Source organism: Hemitrygon akajei, chromosome 23 (genome assembly GCF_048418815.1).
Source record: "Hemitrygon akajei chromosome 23, sHemAka1.3, whole genome shotgun sequence".
Taxonomy (NCBI): domain Eukaryota; kingdom Metazoa; phylum Chordata; class Chondrichthyes; order Myliobatiformes; family Dasyatidae; genus Hemitrygon; species Hemitrygon akajei.
The window spans coordinates 6,831,625-6,851,464 of NC_133146.1; the positions used below are offsets into that span (position 1 = coordinate 6,831,625).

The following is a 19,840-nucleotide window of genomic DNA, read 5'->3' on the forward strand; positions in this document are numbered from 1 at the left end:
GATGACAATTGATCAAATCAGATGGGTGGCTGAAGGGAAGAGTTGGGGTTGTAGAAATACAGGGGGTAAGAGCTACCTGAAACTGGAAAATTCAGTGCTTACAGTATTGAATAATAGATTACCCAGGTGGAGTGTGAGGTGTTGTTCCTCTAGTTTGTATTGGACATCACCCTGGTTTGTGAGGAAAGCTGAGAATAGACAGAGCATTGTTGGAATGGGAAGGGAATTTGAAATGGTCAGGATGGTCATTGACTACAGAGCACGAGTACACTCCAATTCGGATGCCTCAACTGTGCTTGGTCTCGCTGATATAAAGGAGGCCACATCGGGAGCACAGAATGCTGTATTCAAGGTTGGAAGGTATGCACATGAACTTGGCCTCATCTAGAAGGGTTATTTAGATCCCTGGTCCTGAGAGAGTTTTTTTTCTGTAATGTGACAAAAAATATATGCAAAACTCATAACAAGACTCATAATAAAGTCTTACAGTATGGATTTATACCCTTTGGCCAGCTCATCCACATCAACTGGGATGCTCAGTGAGCATCCCATCTGCCAAAATTTGGCCCAGGTGGTCTGGACAGTGGATGCAGTTCCAGCATGACTTGCCTGTTCACATACTTCACACCTTTATTGATTGATCAATAAAGGAAATCATCCTGAATATCTCGTATTAACCTGACTTGATATCTGCATTCACATACTCTCAACAACCTCCCATTAAATTGTATTCCTTTGGCTTGCTGCATCTCCATTACTATCTCACATTTTCTCTGGATTAAATTCCATCTGCCACCTCTCTGCTCATCCATATCAGACTGGATCTTCCTGCTATTTAAAGTATTCTGTATCAATATAAGCTACAATCTTTGGAACATGCTCCTGCTTCTTTATTATACCCCGTATATTTAAAACCAAATCATTAATAAATCCTACAAAGTGACTGTAATGACAGCAAGAATGATCTTGGATGTTCTGTACAATTAAAAATTCTGGAATAATAGGTTGTTGGTAATTCTAATACGTCAGTATGTGCTGTTGTCATGTAATGTGCCCTATTTAGCTTTTCACCTGTGAAGAGTGCTTCAGGGAATCTATTATTTAGCAGCTTCTCAGATTAAGCTCTCTTCTAAGTACAGTTGGTGAAATGATTGATGCATTTCATGTCTTCAATCAGGAGGTTGGCAGATATCCTGCATACAAGGAAATGCTGGCAGAATACAGCTGGCTGACCAAATGTAAGTACCATGCAGAATAAGCATTACCATCCAACTTTCTCATGTGTAGAACTAGACTCTTTTTTTTTGTTTCACTACATTTCTTCACCATATGAAGTAAGATTTCGAGATATTTTCTCCCCGGAATAAAGTATTAAAGGAAAAATTGTTACTAGTTTTGCACTGTAACTTATCGGCATCTAATTAAATTTCTCTGCTCCAAAATGTTAGACCTTTTTCCATAATTTAAAAAGAATTTAACTTCTTTAAGGAATTAGATTTTTCCCAGAGTCTATTTCCTTTCCCACCTGGGACTGGAAGGACCTGGATCACCTACTTAATTTGTTCCGATGTAGTCAGTCATTAGGAAGACCATGGATAAACTTGCTTTTTCTCTCTGTCACTGGGAAATAACTGGAGTTGGGTGTCGTTACACCTCTCCATCCAACAGGTTCCAGGTGCCCAGATGAAGTACAGTTGGTCCTTCCATAAATATTGCCTGATGCATGGAGTTCCTTCTGTGCTTAACATGTTGTTCCCATTTCCCACAACCCTTTCAGCTGCTTTATTTGCGATACTGGTTCCCACTTCTAGCTTTATGATGATGAACAGGAGTGATGAAGCAATTGAAATTTGTTGAGTCTAAATCACTGGCCTGACACTGCAATTATATCCTGTGTCTGAGATGACTGAAAAAGAATTATAATTTGTTTGACTAAACAGCGAAGCATTCTTATCCTCGTTGACTTTAATTTTGCTAGGATTTCTTAATGCCTTGCTCAGTCAAATAGTGCCTTTGTGTCAAGATAAAGCAGCTGTTTGGATATCAGCTGTCTGAATTGAAGTTATGAAGTGGTTCACTTAAATTTCCTTTCATAGAAAGGCATCACAGTCTTTGGCTACTTAATTACACTTGTTTCACCATGAAGCCAGAACTGGGAACCCATCACACAAATACTGTAGCAACAAGAGCTGGTGGAAAAGCTCTGCAGCCTTTTGCATCACTTACAAGTGTCAAATCAATCGTGTGATGAAAAGCTCTCTATTTGTACATGTCATTCTCCTCCCCCCCCCCACTTGCACGATCCTCTTCTATACCTTTGCCTTCATTTTTTTTTTTTGAGGATTCCTTTGTTTTATTCATTTTGTTTGTTTTTTTTGTAATTTATTTTTTTATTGAAGTTCATCATCAAACAAACATTTCCATAAGATGTATTTCAGACATTGTACATATATCATATAATCATATATATCACAAATCTCCACAAAGTATTTATCTGAGGGATAATTGGTCCTTCAAACAGATTCCTGACAAGCCGTACATTTATCTTCATTGAATTTATAGGCTTTTGTTGTGAACTGACTGATCATGTAGATGGTTAAATGTGTTGCTAGCATTGTGAAGAAGCTTTGAAGACAAGTCATTAAAATTTTTGTTCTTCAGATTCATCCGTATGCTATATATGACCTTGAGTCTTCCAGATGACTATTCCTAATCCTAAATTGTAGTGCCATTTTGTTTTTTCAGTGACAAATAATCATTCCCAGCGTTTTGGCTCAGACTCAAATTCTTCCACTTCATCTCATTCATCCGGAACACCTTTGAGCTCCATGAGTGATTCTTTACCGGTCTTCCTCCCAACTACCCACAGCTCAACTGACATGGTAGATGTATGTATTTCCACAGAGGACTCCAAATCTCTGCAGTATAATCGTCTGGAGACTATAGAGTCTGCTATACAGACAGACCTCCAGCTGTCTCCCTCCTCAAATATTGATGTTTCAGATGAACAAAAGGTTGTCAGGGAAAGAAGCATGACACTTGGCCGCACAGTACTCTTGAAGGAAACAGCCATTAGGTCAGATAATTTTAAGGAAACTGGTATCAGACCAAGAACTTACTCCACAGGAGATTCCGCTGATGAATTTTTGGACTCGCCTAAAACTGCTGTGCTGATGGCCCTGAGCAAGCCAAGGAAACCAATCAGCCGATCACAGAGTTATATGACTATTGGAGGTGAGTCTTCCAATGCAGTGAATAGCCAGCTTCTTTGTTTTGGCTTCCACATCTTTGTTTGTCCTATTTATACATATTTTGAAAGTTATTTTGAATATGTGTCTGTATTTAAAACCAAAGTTAAACTGGTTTAATTTTTCACACTGTTCATATAATTTAGGTGTAATCTATATTAATAGACTTGAAAAACTGGAAAGGATGATGGGTTGATGATTTAAAAGTGAAATGCGTAAGAATTCATACTCTGATGTTGGTGAAACTCTGGACATTTTAAAGAGGAGTTAGACTCTGTGGAATTCATTCCTGCAGGCAGTTGTGGACACCAAATCATTTGGTGTATTTAAGCCAGAGGTTGATTGATTCTTGATTAGTCAGGTCATGAAAGGATACTGGGCGAAGGCAGGAAATTGTGGCTGAGAGAGCAATGGATCAGCCACGATGAAATGGCAGAGCAGACTTAATGGGCCAAATGGCCTAATTCTGCTCCTATATCTTTATGATATATTTTGAATAATTGGGAAATGAAGAGTTGGTGGAAACAGACACGGAAGAGAAATTAAGGCCAGCATAAATCAGCCATGATCATATTGAGTGGTAGAGCAGGGCATGTTCTAGACGATGATTGATTTAGTTTCAAAATGACCTAAAATATAGTAGTTTGGAGAAAGAGTCAAAGTTTTCTTTCATAATGTTTATACTGAAACAAGTAATGCAACTGTTATTAACCAGTGAATCAATTCTTACAAACTTGAGCACATTTAGATTATATTTTGTAAACAGCAAATAAAGCTGTTATTTTATCTAAATTTATTTTTTTCTAAAGTTGAATTTATCTAAATAGATTAATTTTGAGTCAACATGCAACTTCTGTTTATGCAGATACTGACTGGTAGGTGTGTAATTTTCAATTGATCATTTTATAAATTAAATTGTATTTGTAGTTTCTTTTTGTATTAAAACTAGTGAGCTGTTTAATGCTCATTGAAAGGCTGTAATAAAAGCACAAGTTCAACCTGAAAATCACAAATGAAGTATTATAGATCAAGACTGATAGTTAAATTTTATGTCCTTGAAATGGTCATGGTATTTGCATAGGATAATGAGGGATAGTGAGTAGATATGAAATGATGAATGTTGATTAAAATGTGTTCATTCTATTATTTTAATAGTTTAATGAAGTAATCTGTTTTTAATCATGTGACTTCAAAGTCACATCAGGCGCAGATATCTTACTAGTCAAGTGATATTGAATTTATGAGATTGACCCAAAACCATTGCATATGAATCCGTTATAAGACAGAAGTTTAAAAGAACTTTATTTTACTTTGCAGTTCAATGTCTAGTGGGTTCCCCAAGGAATCAATTTCACAAATAATAATACAGGTGCAGTAGCTGACCTTGAAAAGGGAGATTAGACAGAAAATATGTAAAATTGCACAGAATGCATAATTATGTAATTGAAGGCATTGCATCAACAATGCTATTGAATAGTTAGCAAAGACAAAGGAATAAAATCAGCATAAAGGAGTTAAGTGTTTATAGTATTAGTTATGGATCCTTAAGGACAGTGCAGGTACTAAGATTCTTGACTACTAACAATCATTTATATTAATATAACACTTCCATCAGAAACAAAAATATCTAGGTGCATGATCACCTCATCTCCCAGCTTCTCACTTTATCCTCTCCCTTCCCTCCCCCACTCAACCATCTTCCTCTTTACATGGTCTCATCTATCACCTGCCAGCTGGTACTCCACCCCCCCTCCCACCCCCACCACTTCACCACCTGCTTATTCTGGCTTCTTCTCCCTTCCTTCCCAGTCCTGATGAGGAGTATTGTGACAACATTTTGCTGCTTATTCCCCTCCATAGATGCTGCTTGAGTTCTTCCAGCATTTTTGGTGTATTGCGCTGGATTTTCAGCACCTACAGACTTTTGGCGTGTGATCATACAAAACAAAATGCCAATGTGAAAGAAGTTGATATTAGAAAGAGAGGACTGAAGCTTGATCAGTTAGAAATGCTTTAAAGAAAGCTATAGAGATTGGTAGAGGGATTTAAGGAAGTAATTAAGAGCATGGAGTTGAGGTGATTGAAAATGTGAGTAAAACAAGGGTTAGAGCAATTGTTTTCTGAGTGTTGTATATATGTAAGACTGAGATCATGAAAGAATGTAACCATAGGAATAAAAATCCAAGCCTATGGAAAACCAAGAGCAGTATTATTCAACGAGGATAGAAGTAATAGATTAGTGAATATTAATTTAGTAGTTGCGCAATCACAAGTTGAGTTGATGTTGTCTTTTGTTGAATCTTCAGGTGGTTGTATAGTCTGATCCAGCATCCACATATTCTGCCACTTGCTGATCACCACACGATTTAACCTGGGATGTTGGGGTTGATTCCTTACTGGAGAATGCCTGTGTGTGACTTTATTTAATCTGTGGATGCTGATGCACAGTCCTTAACAGTTTGGGGTCTGGATCCAGTGGTTTGGAATGCAAGATGTCACTGCTAAGCCTTCCTTCACCTTCACTGTCTTTATCTTCTTCCAGCCCCACTGTTGAGGTCTTGGTTGAATTGCTCCTTGTGTAAAACTTCCCCCTTGACCTTACCTCCATGGTCACCCTATGGATTTAATTCCAGACAACATCATTCTCAGAAACTCACAGGCCTGTCCACCATGACAAATTGATGATCCTCGGAGAAGAATGTTAATGACCAGATGGAGATGGAGGATTTAGAATGAGCTCATTGTATGGACAGCCAAGAGAATAAGCTACATTAGAGCTGAGAAATACTTGAACGTAAAGACCATAAGACATAGGAGCAGAATTAGACCCATTCTGCCCACCGAGTCTGCTCCATTATTCAATCATGGCTGATTCATTATCCCTATAAACGGTAGTTATATTGAAGTAGAGGCAAGTGAAATGAAGATGCAGATAGGTGAACCATTGTGATGGAAAGTACATGGAATAGTGGGATTAGAATTCCGGTTCAGCACTCAATGGGATGCTGAAGTATTGAATATGAATGAAGGAGTGACAGGATTAAGATTGGATAGGCAAATGTGGAACAGATTAAGGTTAGTTCCAGGGAATTTAGTGTAAGGACATTTTAGAGGAGGAGTTGTTGCTGATCATATCAAACACTGCAAAGTGGAGGCAAAATGTATAATCGCATATTGCAAATAACTTAATATGTAAGTGTTAAACACACAAAATGCTGGAAGAACTCAGCATCTACTGATAGGAATAAAGAGTCGGTGTTTCAGGCCGAGACTCTTCATTAGGATTGGAGGGGTTCACAACAAGAGTGTGTAGAGGTGTTTGTTAGCTGTGGTCAGGGATGGGAACCTTGTAGGAAAGATTACATTACAGAGTGTGAGGAAGACGGTACAGATTTGGAAGGCAACAATAAAGTCAGGGACTTTAGGGAGGAAAAGGTTAGGCAAAGGGTGGGAGTTCACAAGGACAGAGGGGTGAATGAGGAACAGCTTAGGATGTTGATACTGAACAGGTGGTAGGGAGTCAGCGTCTGAGCAGAAAAAATTAATTTAAGGTTAATTCAAAATTTAATCCTGTAGGTTGTAATGTGCTCAGGCTGAAGGTGAGATTTTGTTCCTCAAGCTTGTGTTGGGTCTCGTCGTAACAGTGTAGGAGACTACAGACAGAGGTCAGAGTGGGAGCGGAGTGGGGCGATGAATTAAAATGGCAGTTTACTGGGAGTTCCAGGGCACTCAGGTTTAGATACATTTATTTATCATATGTACATAGAAATATACAGTGAAATGTATCATTTGTGTTAACAACCATCGCAATCTAACGATGTGATGGGGGCATTACTAAGGGCTGAACATGTGCTCACCCATGTGTTGGGTTTTGCCAATGCAGAATCAATATGCAGTGCTCCAATTTTAGATAACTCTCCCTCTCTTTCTGTTTGAATGAGAAATAGCTATTTTTACCTGCCTTGCTTTTTTTATTTTCCTTTTCTCACAGATTTAGACTGTCCAATGTAAAATAGACTATACAACATCAGCAACACATTACACTGACCAAGAAGTTGAAACTTTCCTCAACCACCCTGTTCAAGGTTTTAAGTAAAATCAGAGTACATACATGTCACCACACACAACCCTGAGATTCTATTTCCTGCAGGCATACTTAGTAAATCTATAGAAGATTTAGTAAATTTATAGAACTGTAAACAGGATCAATGACCAACAAACTGTGCAAATGCAAATATAAATAAATTGCAATAAATAACGAGCATGAAATAATAAGATAGAGTCCTTAAAGTCAGACCACCTGTGTGGGAACATCAGAAATAGAATGAGTGCAGTTATCCTGTTTTGTTCAAGAGACTGACAGTTGAGGAGAATAGCAAGAAACGTAAGGTTGTAATAATGGGTGATTTTAACTTTCTATATATTGACTTTCTATATAAATATATATTTATTTAATAAATATATATTTAACTTTCTATATAATTTCGGGATTCCCATACTGTAAAAGGGCTGAATGGAATAGAGTTTATCAAATGCTTTCAGAAAATTTTCTTTAATCAGAACATGAAGGTCCCAACTAGAGAGAGTGCAGTATTAGACCTGCTTTTAAGAATGAAATAGGGCAGGTGACTGAAGTTTGTATAGAGGAACATTTCACATCTAGTGATTTTAATACCAATAGTTTCAAGGTAATTATGGAATGAGATAGGTCTAGTCCTCGGATTGAGATTATAAATTTGAGAAAGGCCAATTTTGATGGTATCAGAAAGGATCTGGCAAGTGTGGATTAGAACCCGTTATTTTCTGGCAAAGGTGTACATCATAATATGGAGCCCTTCAAAAGTGAAATTTTGAGAGTACAGAGTTTGTATGTTCCTGTCAGAATAAAAGCTCAGGGTAACAGGTTTAGGGAATTTTTGCTTTTCACACAGGAAAGAACAAATGAGGTACTTGAGTCTAGGACTACATCCACACTAGACCGGTTAATTTTGAAAACACCGGTTTCGCGTAAAAACGATAGGTGTCCAAACTATGCATTTTTAACAGTATCTCTGTCTACATTGAAACGGAGATTTCGGTGAATCTCCTCCTACTGCGTATGTGCAGGACACATCTACCGAAAACAAGCGACATGTTTGGTGTCGAATCTCACCGTGAAAGTGCGCGTTTGTTCAGTTACAGACTAGAAAAACTTAAAACGACGGACAGCTGTTGGCTGTCGTGCAGGAGAACTTAAAAGTAAAAAGAAAACAAATACTGGAGCGTACAGAGGCAGCTGACTGGGAGTTCACGGGCAGTATGAACCGGCTGACAATAAACATTGAAAAACTGACTAACTCTGTTGCATTAATAAAGCACCTTGTTAAATGTATAAAACATGTCTGCATCAGTGTTATCTTGTATTTCCTGTTACGTACCCCGTAACTGGGTCACTTACCAGCAAAGATAGAGAGGTCCGTTGAAGTCTGATGGTACTATTTTTAACAGTATTTATTGATAAAAATACACAAAAATAATATCAATGCAAACATACAGATAATATACGTCGTCAATACTAAATCTAAAAGCGCGGGTATAATAATAATCAATAAGAAATAGCTCTATCGTTGTCTAGGGGATAATGTATTGTCTGATGGAAATATAAAAGTCACTCAAGTTCATGCAGGCTGCAGCCTTTGGTTGGAGTCAAGAGAGAGAGTTTAAAACTTGCCCATTCCTTTTTTGATGTCAATCCTTCAAGAGTCGTTGGGGCTGGTTTCTCCTTTGTTTTAGCTAAAGCCGTTCTTCCATGGTAAGGCCCACCAATTCCGAGGCAAATGGAAAAGGACGCACGTGGGCTTTCCTCCGGCTGTCGCTATTTCGCTGTTACAGGGTTTCTAGCGTTTCTTCTGGTGCGTCTAAAAGGGCTGTTCCCCAGACCCTCTTTTATTCTGACTCACAGGGTCTCAAATGTCAATCAGGTTGGAAGGATGCCACCCCTCAACCAAACCACTTTTGGTCATTCCCTGAGGGCTTCAAATAAATAGCACAGTACTCAATACACAATTCCGTCTCCAAGAGACAATGGCCGTTTCCCGTGGCTTTGTATCGCTGAGGGGCCAGGACATTCCAAACCCCTTTGTGGATTTTGCATGTCTTTCTCTCATTTCCTGGGTCTCCTGACCTGAATTAATAGCGATCTTGCGATTCTCAAAAAGGAAGGGGCTACTTTGTACCCTTCAAGTTGGGGCACAGGCGTAACACCCCCTTTCTTCAACGCGTTTTTACCATCGGTAAAAACGAAGTAATACAGAGTCTTACAGGATTTTAGAATCTAACACAATACAAAAGTTTTTTTTTCACTACAGAGTAATGAAATTCATTCAATTCATAAAGTAATACATTCAATTCAGCATCTAGATAGTTACCGATTACATTGTCACTTCCTTTAATATCTTAACATCTTGTACCTTACTAAAGTCTTGTAGCATCAGACTCCAATTTAATAACCACCTATTTTAATTTCTTATTTTCTTTAGCAAACAAAAACTAAAGAGTTGTCTTTATTATTCACATGCTTTGTCGAAATCCCTGAAAACCGGCTTCTGCTATTTAAAAATGGCGTCCCATTAACCCTCGCCTCTTTTCCGGTTAATTTCCTCGGGGTGAACTTGTACCCCCTGGCGAAATAGGCTTTCGCCCGCTCCTTTCATAGGAGTTATTTTATCAACAATGTGTTCCAAACTTAGACCATTTTCCGAATTTCCACACAATTCTTTAATTTTACGCAAGTTGCTAGTTTTCTCTTCAGGACCCTTCAGGCGATTAGGTCTCAATGCCAGCGATCCCTCTTTGTTCAAACAGCATTTCGAATTCTGCGGTTTCACACCACACTCTGGAATAACAATAGCGTGTGGGGCCCCTTTACCTTCCAACTCAATCTGTAATTGAGTCACAGGCTTTGTGGTACCAAGCCATTGTCGCTGTAGCCTGGTTGCTGCTTCTGACATCAGTCCAGACTTTACATTTTCTTCATTCAATTTGGGAACTACACTTTTCCCTTTTCCTTCAATAATAATATTCACCCCACCACCTTTGATCTCCTCACTAACTTTTAACACACCTTCGAGCACAAACAACTGGGAACTCTCACTTCCCACTATTACCAAGGTTAACCCTTTCTTCACTGAACCAAGTCCATCTGACCCACAAGGACTGCATTCCTTTTCAACTGAATCAAATACCTCAGACTTTTTCTGAGCTCCATTACTAGGTTCAGTACCACGTGCATCCACATCTTGGACACACTCAAACAGGACATTTGCCTCTTCCAGGCTTTCAATACCCGTATCCTGTTCAAATTCTAAATTCCCCTGATCCTCCCAGCTACTCTCTGGGCAACTCCCTTCCGGAGTAAACTCAACCCCGCGGGCTGAAACAACCCCATCTGCCAACCCAGCAGACTTCTTCAAGGTAAGGGCACCCTTTTCATCTAGGACTGCCCTCATTTCATTATCGGGAACACCTTTAGAATTTTCATCTTCTTCAAACAGTTCTGCCAAACCAGACAGATCATCCATGTCCAACTCTGGACCTTTTAACAGCTCTATCTGTTTCTCATCTTTATTTCGTGCCTCTAGAACTTTTCTCCTCGCTAAGGGCAGGTCTACCTCCTCTCCCTTACTCTCTTTCACTTTACTACTCTTCGTTTTACCACCCTCTAAACCCTCGTGGTACAGGGTCGGTAAAAACATCTCGGCCAAATCGAGACTGGCCGGATTTAAACTGCTCACGTTCTCAGCTGCCTTTCTCGACATGCTGCGAGTGATCGCGCTTGCGGGATAGATCTTGGAATCTAGGGGCGGGACCGCAACACTCACCGGCTGTCTCGTCAGCGTCATTGCTGACCAAACCTTACCACCGGCTAAATCATTACCCAGAAGGATGTCCGTGTCAGTTCTCGGGAATTCTGATCGCACCCCCATTTCAACTGGTCCAGATACCAGCTCACAATTTATAATGATCCTATGCAAGGACACCACTTCGGTCCCTTTTCCTATTCCTTTCACAGCTACCATTCCCGTCTTGCGACCAAAATCCAGTACTTTACTGCTAATCAATGACAGTTCAGCGCCCTTGTCTCTCCAGATCCGTACGGGAACTGATGGGTCTCCCTCCCTCACAGACACAGTTCCGTTTGACATACAAGTCTCAGTCCCTTCTCGTACTCTGTCTACCCGGGGCTCTCTTGTCGATTTACTGATTACCACGGCACATCCTATAGGGACTGCTGCTTTCCCTTTTCCTGTCTCCTTCCTCGGAGCAAAGCACCTAGAAGCAATATGTCCCCCCTTTCCACAATTAAAACAGGTCAAGCCCAGAAATCTCTGGCTGTCTTGCCTCTCCCCCTCAATCTTACCACTAGCTCCTGGCGGGACCTCTGCCTCAGCCGGCGGGCTTTCTCTATTGTTCCCACGGTCTCTCTCGGAACTTTTATTCGAGGAAAACTTTGTCTTGTGGGTTAGGGCATATTCATCTGCGAACCTAGCAAATTCGGAGATGGACTTATTCGGCTTCTCATTCAAATACATCCGGATATCCTCCGAAACACAACCTTTAAATTCCTCAATCAGAATTAACTCCCTGAGATGCCAAAAATCCTCTTCCACTATTCTGCTGTACACCAGCGATCCAAGAGCACACCCTTCTCATAGGCAAACTCGGTATACGTCTGATTCCACCCTTTTTTTAAATTTCTGAACTTTTGTCTATAGGCTTCAGGTACCAATTCGTAGGTCCGGAGAATGGCCTCCTTTACTTTGGCATAATTCTCCGCCTCTTCCTCCTCCATGGACAACGCCGTATATGCTCGTTGTGCCTTCCCTTTTAACACACTTTGTAACAGCGCCACCCACTGCTCTTTGGGCCACTTCTGATTCACTGCCACCTTTTCAAAAAGCAAGAAATAACTATCAACATCCGTCTCCTCGAACGGAGGTACTACTACCCTCAACTCCCGACTAACATTAAACCGCTCCTCTCAGTCTGACCCTTGAACTCTTTGCTCTTGCCTTAACTTCTCCATATCCAAGTCATGTTGCCTCTGTTTCTCTTTCTCCTCATACTCTCTCTCCTTCTCGGCTCTCTCCCTCTCTTTTTCAGCTGCTTCCAGCTGTTTTAACTGAATTTCATGCTCTCTTTGTTTCTCAGCTCTGTCCTGCTCCCTTTTCACCTCCAACTCCTTTAGCTGGAGCTCATGCTCCCGTTTCACCTCTAACTCCTTTAGCTGGAGCTCATGCTCCCTTTGTTTGTCGGCCCTTTCTTTTTCTCTCTCAGCTCTTTCTTTCTCCTTCTCAATTGCTTCCAGCTGCTTTAGCTGGAACTCATGCTCCCTCTTCCTCTGTTCCGCGTCCAGCCTCAATTTCTCCAACCCTAACTGAGCCGTCCCACTAGCTGGTACCTTTTCAGGGATATTTTCCAATACCTCAGCTGCAAACACATTCTTCTCAATATAATACTGAGTTATGGCCCTTCGCATCTCCCGCTTTTTCATTGACAACCTCACCTCTGCGAGGTTTAGCCCTTTCGCCATATTTATCAAGTCCGATTTGGTGGCCGCCTCTAGCGCCTCCCGAGTCGGGTTTTCTATAAATTCATCCCCGTCCATCTTTGCTGGTTTCCCGTCTGGCTACCCGCGTACCAGATCCAAGTTTGGACTTACAAGCCCGATTCACTGGCCTCCCAATTTTGGTATCAAATCCCGAGACGAGAACCCCAAGTTGTAACGTAACTGGGTCACTTACCAGCAAAGATAGAGAGGTCCGTTGAAGTCTGATGATACTATTTTAACAGTATTTATTGATAAAAATACACAAAAATAATATCAATGCAAACATACAGATAATATACGTCGTCAATACTAAGTCTAAAAGTGCGGGTTTAATAATAGTCAATAAGAAATAGCTCTATCGTTGTCTTGGGGATAATGTATTGTCCGATGGAAATATAAAAGTCACTCAAGTTCATGCAGGCTGCAGCCTTTGGTTGGAGTCAAGAGAGAGAGTTTAAAACTTGCCCATTCCTTTTTTGATGTCAATCCTTCGAGAGTCGTTGGGGCTGGTTTCTCCTTTGTTTTAGCTAAAGCCGTTCTTCCGTGGTAAGGCCCACCAATTCCGAGGCAAATGGAAAAGGACGCATGTGGGCTTTCCTCCGGCTGTCGCTATTACGCTGTTACAGGGTTTCTAGCGTTTCTTCTGGTGCGTCTAAAAGGGCTGTTCCCCAGACCCTCTTTTATCCTGACTCACAGGGTCTCAAATGTCAATCAGGTTGGAAGGATGTCACCCCTCAACCAAACCACTTTTGGTCATTCCCTGAGGGCTTCAAATAAATAGCACAGTACTCAATACACAATTCCGTCTCCAAGAGACAATGGTCGTTTCCCGTGGCTTTGTATCGCTGAGGGGCCAGGACATTCCAAACCCCTTTGTGGATTCTGCATGTCTTTCTCTCATTTCCTGGGTCTCCTGACCTGAATTAATAGCGATCTTGCGATTCTCAAAAAGGAGGGGGCTACTTTGTACCCTTCAAGTTGGGGCACAGGCGTAACATTCCATACAATGTTACATCAGGCTGTTACACATCTATTGTCAGAGAAGTACTTGCATAAATAGGTAAACCACCTTCATATGAGCAAGGACAGAAAACGGCAAAGTGAGTATACTTATTTATTCAGTAAGTTATGGGTCACAGTATTTGGTGAGTACATTTCTAACTCTCCTGGTGTCAGTTTCGTTGCCGTCTGTTCTGAAATTGTTAGGTTGTGTTCAAGAAAACAATGTGATAGCGCGCTGCCATCTGATAGCATTTTCAGAAGTCTCCGGTTACCCCGTCCACACTGATCTGCCCGAGCAGCATTTTCAGAAATACCCACCCTGCAAAGCGTTTCTGAAAAGCTCTGGTCTCGGGGGACAAAAACGCTGTTTTAGTGTGGACGAAGGGTAAAAACGAAGAGAAAAAGCTTTGGTTACAGATTTATCCGGCGTAGTATGTACATAGCCTAAGAAATGCAAAAGAGCACTTAAGGAAATCAGGAGGGCTAAAAGGTTTTTCTAGCAGACAAGGTGAAAGAGAATCCTAGGAACCTACAGATATATTAAGAACAAAGAATATCAAGGGACTAAATTAGTACTCTGGTGATCAGAGTGGTCATCTATGTGTGGAACTGAAAGAGATGAAGACCCTAAATGGATGTTTTATATCTGTATTTACTCTGGAGGTGGACACAGAGTCTATAGAAGTGATGCAAAACAGCAGTGAGGTCATGGACTGTACACAGGTATAGAGGAAGAGGTTTCTGCTGTCTTGAAGCAAATTAAAGTGGATAAATCTCCAGGGCCCGGCTAGATGTTGCCTTGGACCCTGTGAGAGACAAATGCAGAAATTGTAGAGGCCTGAGCAGAGATATTTAAAACATCTTTAACCATGGACGAGTGGTAGCTAATGGTCCATTGTTTAAGAAAAGCTCTAAGAATAAGCCAGGAAATTATAGACCAGTGAGCCTGAAATCAGTAGTGGGTAAGTTATTGGAAGGTGCTCTAAAGGACCAGATATATTAGTATTTGAGTAGACAAGGACTGATTAGTAATAGCTGGCATGGCTTTGTGTGTAATACGTTGTGACTAACCAATCTTATAGTGTTTTTCGAGGAAGTTGCCAGGAATAGTGATGAAGGCAAGGCAGTGGATATTGTCTACATAGACTTTAGCAAGGCCATTAACAAGGTCTCTCATGGGAAGTTGGTCAAGAATGTTCAGACACTAGGCGTTCAAGGTGAGGTAGCAAATTGGATTAGACATTGGATTTACAGGAGAAGCCAAGGAGGGGAGAGTAGATGATTTCCACTCTGATTGGAGGCCTGTAAATAGTGGTGTGTTGCCGGGATCAGTGCTCAGTGTGTGATTTGCAGATGACACCAAGATTGGGGTGTAGTGGCCAGCAAATAAGACTATTAAAACTTGCAGTAAGATCAGGACCAGTTGGAAAAATAGGCTGATAAATGGCAGATGGAATTTAGTGTAGACTAGTGTGAAGTTTTGCACTTTGAGAGGTCAAACCTGGGTATGACTTGCTTGGTGAGTGATAGGGCACTGAGGGGTGAAGCCGAACAGAGGGATCTGTGAATGTGATTCCTTGAAAGTGACATCACAGGAGGATAGGGTCGTGAAGAAAGCTTTAGGCATATTTTCTTCATCAAACTAAGTATTGAGTACAGGAGTTTTTTTCCGCACCGAGTTGGGATGTTATGTTGAAGATGTTGCTGTTCCTTTCTGCGTTTTGTGGCACATTGGGTGGCGTTTTTTTTGCTGTTTCCTTAGCATTTGACATTTTTATGAGGCTGAGTTGCTAGCTCAATGCTCATCCCAGCACTGATGGAAACAGTGTAAGGAGTTGGCCAGATTTGAACTTGGGACCATTCACCTTGAAGTCTGATGCTGATGCCACTGCACCACTGGCTGGGAAGTATAAAACATTGGTGGGGTCTAATTTGGAATAGTGTGTACCGTTTTGGTCACCTGCCTACAGGAAAGGTGGCAATAAGATTGAAGGGGTGCAGAGAAAAGTTGCAACTTTTTTGCTAGAATTTGAGGACCTGAGTTTAGGGAATGGTGAATAGGTTAGGACTCTATTCCCTAGAGCACAGAAGAATGAGGGGAGATTTGATAGAGGAAAACAAAATTATGAAGGATATAGATACAGTAAATGCAAGCAGCCTTTTTTTACTGAGGTTGGGTGAGACTAGAACTAGAGGTCATGAGTTGAGGGTGAAATGTTTAACGGCAACATGAGTAGGAACCTCTTTGCTCAGAAGGTGGTGAAAGTGTGAAATGAGCTGCCAGTGGAAGTGGCGGATACAGGTTTAATTCAAACATTTAAGAGAATTTTGGATAGATGAATGAATGGAAAGTGTATGGAGTGCTGTAGTCCAGCAGCAGGTCAATGGGACTAGCCAGATTACTAGATGGGCTGAAGGGCCTGTTTGTGCTGTAGTAGTCTATGACTATCTCTATTCTAAAGGGTTATCCTTCTGTTTTCACTGTTGGAAACATCTTCTCCACGTTTACTCTATCTAGACCTTCCAACATTTCTGTTCTTGTAACTTATGTGTATGTTTCTCTCTCTCTCTCTCTCTCTCTCCCTTGCTGTTATAATGAAGAATTTCACAACTAAAGTGTTGTTTCTCTTTCCACAGAAGCTGTGTGAATATGCCCTCCTGAGCTTTCCTGCCTCTCCCCACTTGATCCTGGCTCTGTGTGAATGAATGTCATACTGGAGTATTGGAAGTCCCAGCTCTCCCTTTCTGACTCTAAACTGTCCAGCACCGTAAATCACACTCACGGCAAATTTATACCCACTGGCAAACACTGCATGCAAAGGATAACTCTGCAATTTCAGCTGCAGCCAGTCTTAGGTCTCAACTCGCTTTTGGCTTTAAATCATGTTCATTTTGCTAGAGGACAAGAAGAAAAAGAAAAAGAAACAGAAGACCCCTGAGAAAGGAACAAAACTAGAGCGGTCCAAGACATTTATGAACATCTTTTTTAGAAGTGGTCGATCTGGAAAGCAGTCAAGTGAGCAGAGTCCAAAAGAGAAAGACAGATTGAAATTGCCATCTCACTCAGAATCGGACAAAGGTATGACAAATGTTAATGAAACCTCACTAGGATGCTGAAAAGTGTCACTGTTTTGTGAATTTGGTTACCAAACCAAATGTCTGAAATATTCTCTTTCAAGAAGTTTTGTGAAAATTTGAGTGTGAATATGAAATATAATCTTATCTCTTTATACTTTGCTGGGCCCATACTATAATCATGTAACATTGATCAATGATCATCCTCTGTGTTTGGGGACCCTTGCCATCCAGGACATGACCTCTTCGCGTTACTGCCTGAAGATCCACACTCAACTCAGCTTCTTCCCCTCTGCTATCAGATTTCTGAACTGACCATGAACTTTGCCTCTCTGTTTTGTTCTCTTTTTGCACAATTTATTTATTTTGTATATATTTTTATTGTAACTTAAAAGTAATTGTATGTATTCCTCTAAACTGCTGCCAAAAAACAAATTTCACAACATAACTAAGTCAGTGATGATAAATCTGATTTGGTTCCCAATCCCCTAACAACATTGGTAAAATTATCTATAGTTATCTTGCTTGACATTTTAAATTCACAGCTGCATGACATCCTCTGTTATAATCATTATATGATTTCCCTTCTAAATATCTTTGCATCACCACACCTTCTCTAAATTCTTTCTATTCCTTTAGATATTTTGTTTGTTTTTGTTTTGCCTTCCCTGGCTGAATGTCTTTTGCTGTAGGCTTTGCACATTGTTTTGGGGCATATTTCTATGTTTAAAGGCTAACTGCAGGTTGTTATTCTATAATGTCAGCAGCTCCTTTTAGAATTTTCAAATGAAAGAGTTTATGTTCTGTGAAGTGCTTTGGCATTGGAAAAATATAGAGCTTTTGAAATGCATTGAAATGTCCAGATACATTTATGTGATTTCATTGGAGATCTGACTAGAAGATGGTGTCTATAAATCCATAAGTTTCCTTTGAGGTTGTTGTTATGTCTGGTGCATGACCACCAGACATACGTAGACATGTGATAGCAAAAAAAGACATGCCAGGATTCACCTCCATAAATAAATACTGGCTTAGGACATGTGGGAAACCACACCTGTAGAAACAAGGCTTCACAAGGTTTTGGATGTATACTTCATGGGTCTTTCCTTTGAAGTAAGTTTCTGGGAACTGGACTCAAGTGGGAATATTTGAAATAAAAACTTATTTCCGATGGCAGCTCCATCCTCACCCTGCTTCTCACTGGCCTTCTTCCAAAATCCAGCCTCACCACCTTCCTGTTCCATTCCACAGTGGCGCTGTAAGAGGAAAGGTCTCTGAGTTTGCTAAACGAACAAGGTTTGTTCTACTGCAGGGTTTTACGATTTTATGCACAATTACAAAGTCTTGCCAGAAATCTTGGCCCAACATGCATTGAACTGTTAACTAGCAATTCAAGAGTCTCTCTATTTTTCTATTATTGTTCATTTAAGTATTTTATTTAAATAATCGTAAAACTTTTGGTTTAAGATATTGCTATTGAAGTTGAGCAACAACTCACTGGTAGTTCAGATGGCAAGAAGTATGACTAAAATCATTACTAATAACATTTATTCTGAAGTAAATTGTGGTCAACTGTCACTGCAATCAATGAAGAAGCAAGTGGAGGCAAAGCTGATTTGAAGGATGGGCCATGCAGGTGCATCACAAAGCCGAGGGGAAATGTGTTCAAGATGGGGTTGCAGATGGAGTTGTAATTGCTGTTGCATGAATGTTTGGAGAGGAATCATCGCAGGAAGAGTTTTGATGCCCATCCCCTAACCCAGTGCAAAGCTGGACGTTCCAAGCACTAAGCCGATTTAGTGAGATTGCGAACGGCTTCAGGCTGTGCAGCCCAAGCGTATTGCTGCATCGGGGCCTGGGTCCTAGCAAGGCACTACTCGGTGCTTGGACAATTTGAAAGCCAGTCCCGATGAACTGGAAAGCCCGAGCGTTGGGACTAGAGGTGTGGGTCAGGCTGATTTAGCTCACTCTCCAACGATGTTCATTCCTTTCTCCAGCGGCTGTCATCTCTGTGAGCTTTGTGACATCTTTGTCCTGCTAATATAATGAACTGAAATGGCTAACATGAGTAGGCTACTCCAGCTGTTCAGGGGAGCAGATCTAACGCCTTAATCTAGTTCAGAGTGCTGTCATTTACTTCTGTTGTTTGCATAATGCATGTTTTTCATTTTTGATGGTCTTTTTAATTGGGTTCTTCAGGTTTCGTGCTTTGTGGCTGCCTGTAAGCAAACAAATCTCAACATACATTCTTTGATAGTAAGTGTAATTGAATACTTGAATGATCCTTGATCCATGATTGTAATTAGCTATGAAATGTATCATATAAGGCAGAATAGTGGAAAAGTGCATCAAAACCTTCATCTCTAAGGCTTGGACAGAATTGAGTTTGCTTTTTTTTTAAAGTACTTTGAACTTACAGTTGTTTGAAGTACTATTGAAGGTAATTATGTGGGCTTAGTAAGCGTGTGCGAGAATGAAATGCGTACCCATCAGAATACCTTGGTGTTGACTCAGAGAAATGAGCCATTTGTACAGTAGGGTAGGGTTTTGTGCATTTAAAGAAAACCTTGTGATTGTCAGATCTATTGATAGTAGAAAGAGAATTTGGGCCACTCTAATAGCTGTTTTACAGTAAATTTGCCTCTACTAACCAAACTTTGGCCACTAACAGGATATTCAGAGATATCCAATTGGTGGGTTCCAACATCACCAAATAGGACATACTATGGAACTGGTAATAGCAGAAGTAGTTCTTCTTTCTTCTAAGCACTTTCAAAAATACCAAAAATAGAGGAAATTTAGTGGCAATTCCATACCCAATATGTTGCCTGAATTACTCGGTGATTTGACTCAGTATTAGCAATGTTAGCCAGCCATCTGCAAACTTTGGTTTTATCGTAAGTTATTGACTAGTGTTTCATGGAAG

The 19,840-nt window shown here is 40.5% G+C and overlaps 1 protein-coding gene across 1 annotated transcript in view; it reads left to right on the forward strand.

The window, feature by feature from the left end:
* The window catches only part of pdzd7a (PDZ domain containing 7a), a 115,433-nt gene that overhangs the window by 35,975 nt on the left and 59,618 nt on the right, over positions 1–19,840 (forward strand). The window contains exons 7-9 of the mRNA XM_073026877.1: positions 1,178–1,238; positions 2,746–3,234; positions 16,739–16,918. Of these exons, the coding sequence (XP_072882978.1) occupies positions 1,178–1,238; positions 2,746–3,234; positions 16,739–16,918 (730 nt within the window). The remainder of the gene's footprint in view (positions 1–1,177; positions 1,239–2,745; positions 3,235–16,738; positions 16,919–19,840) is intronic.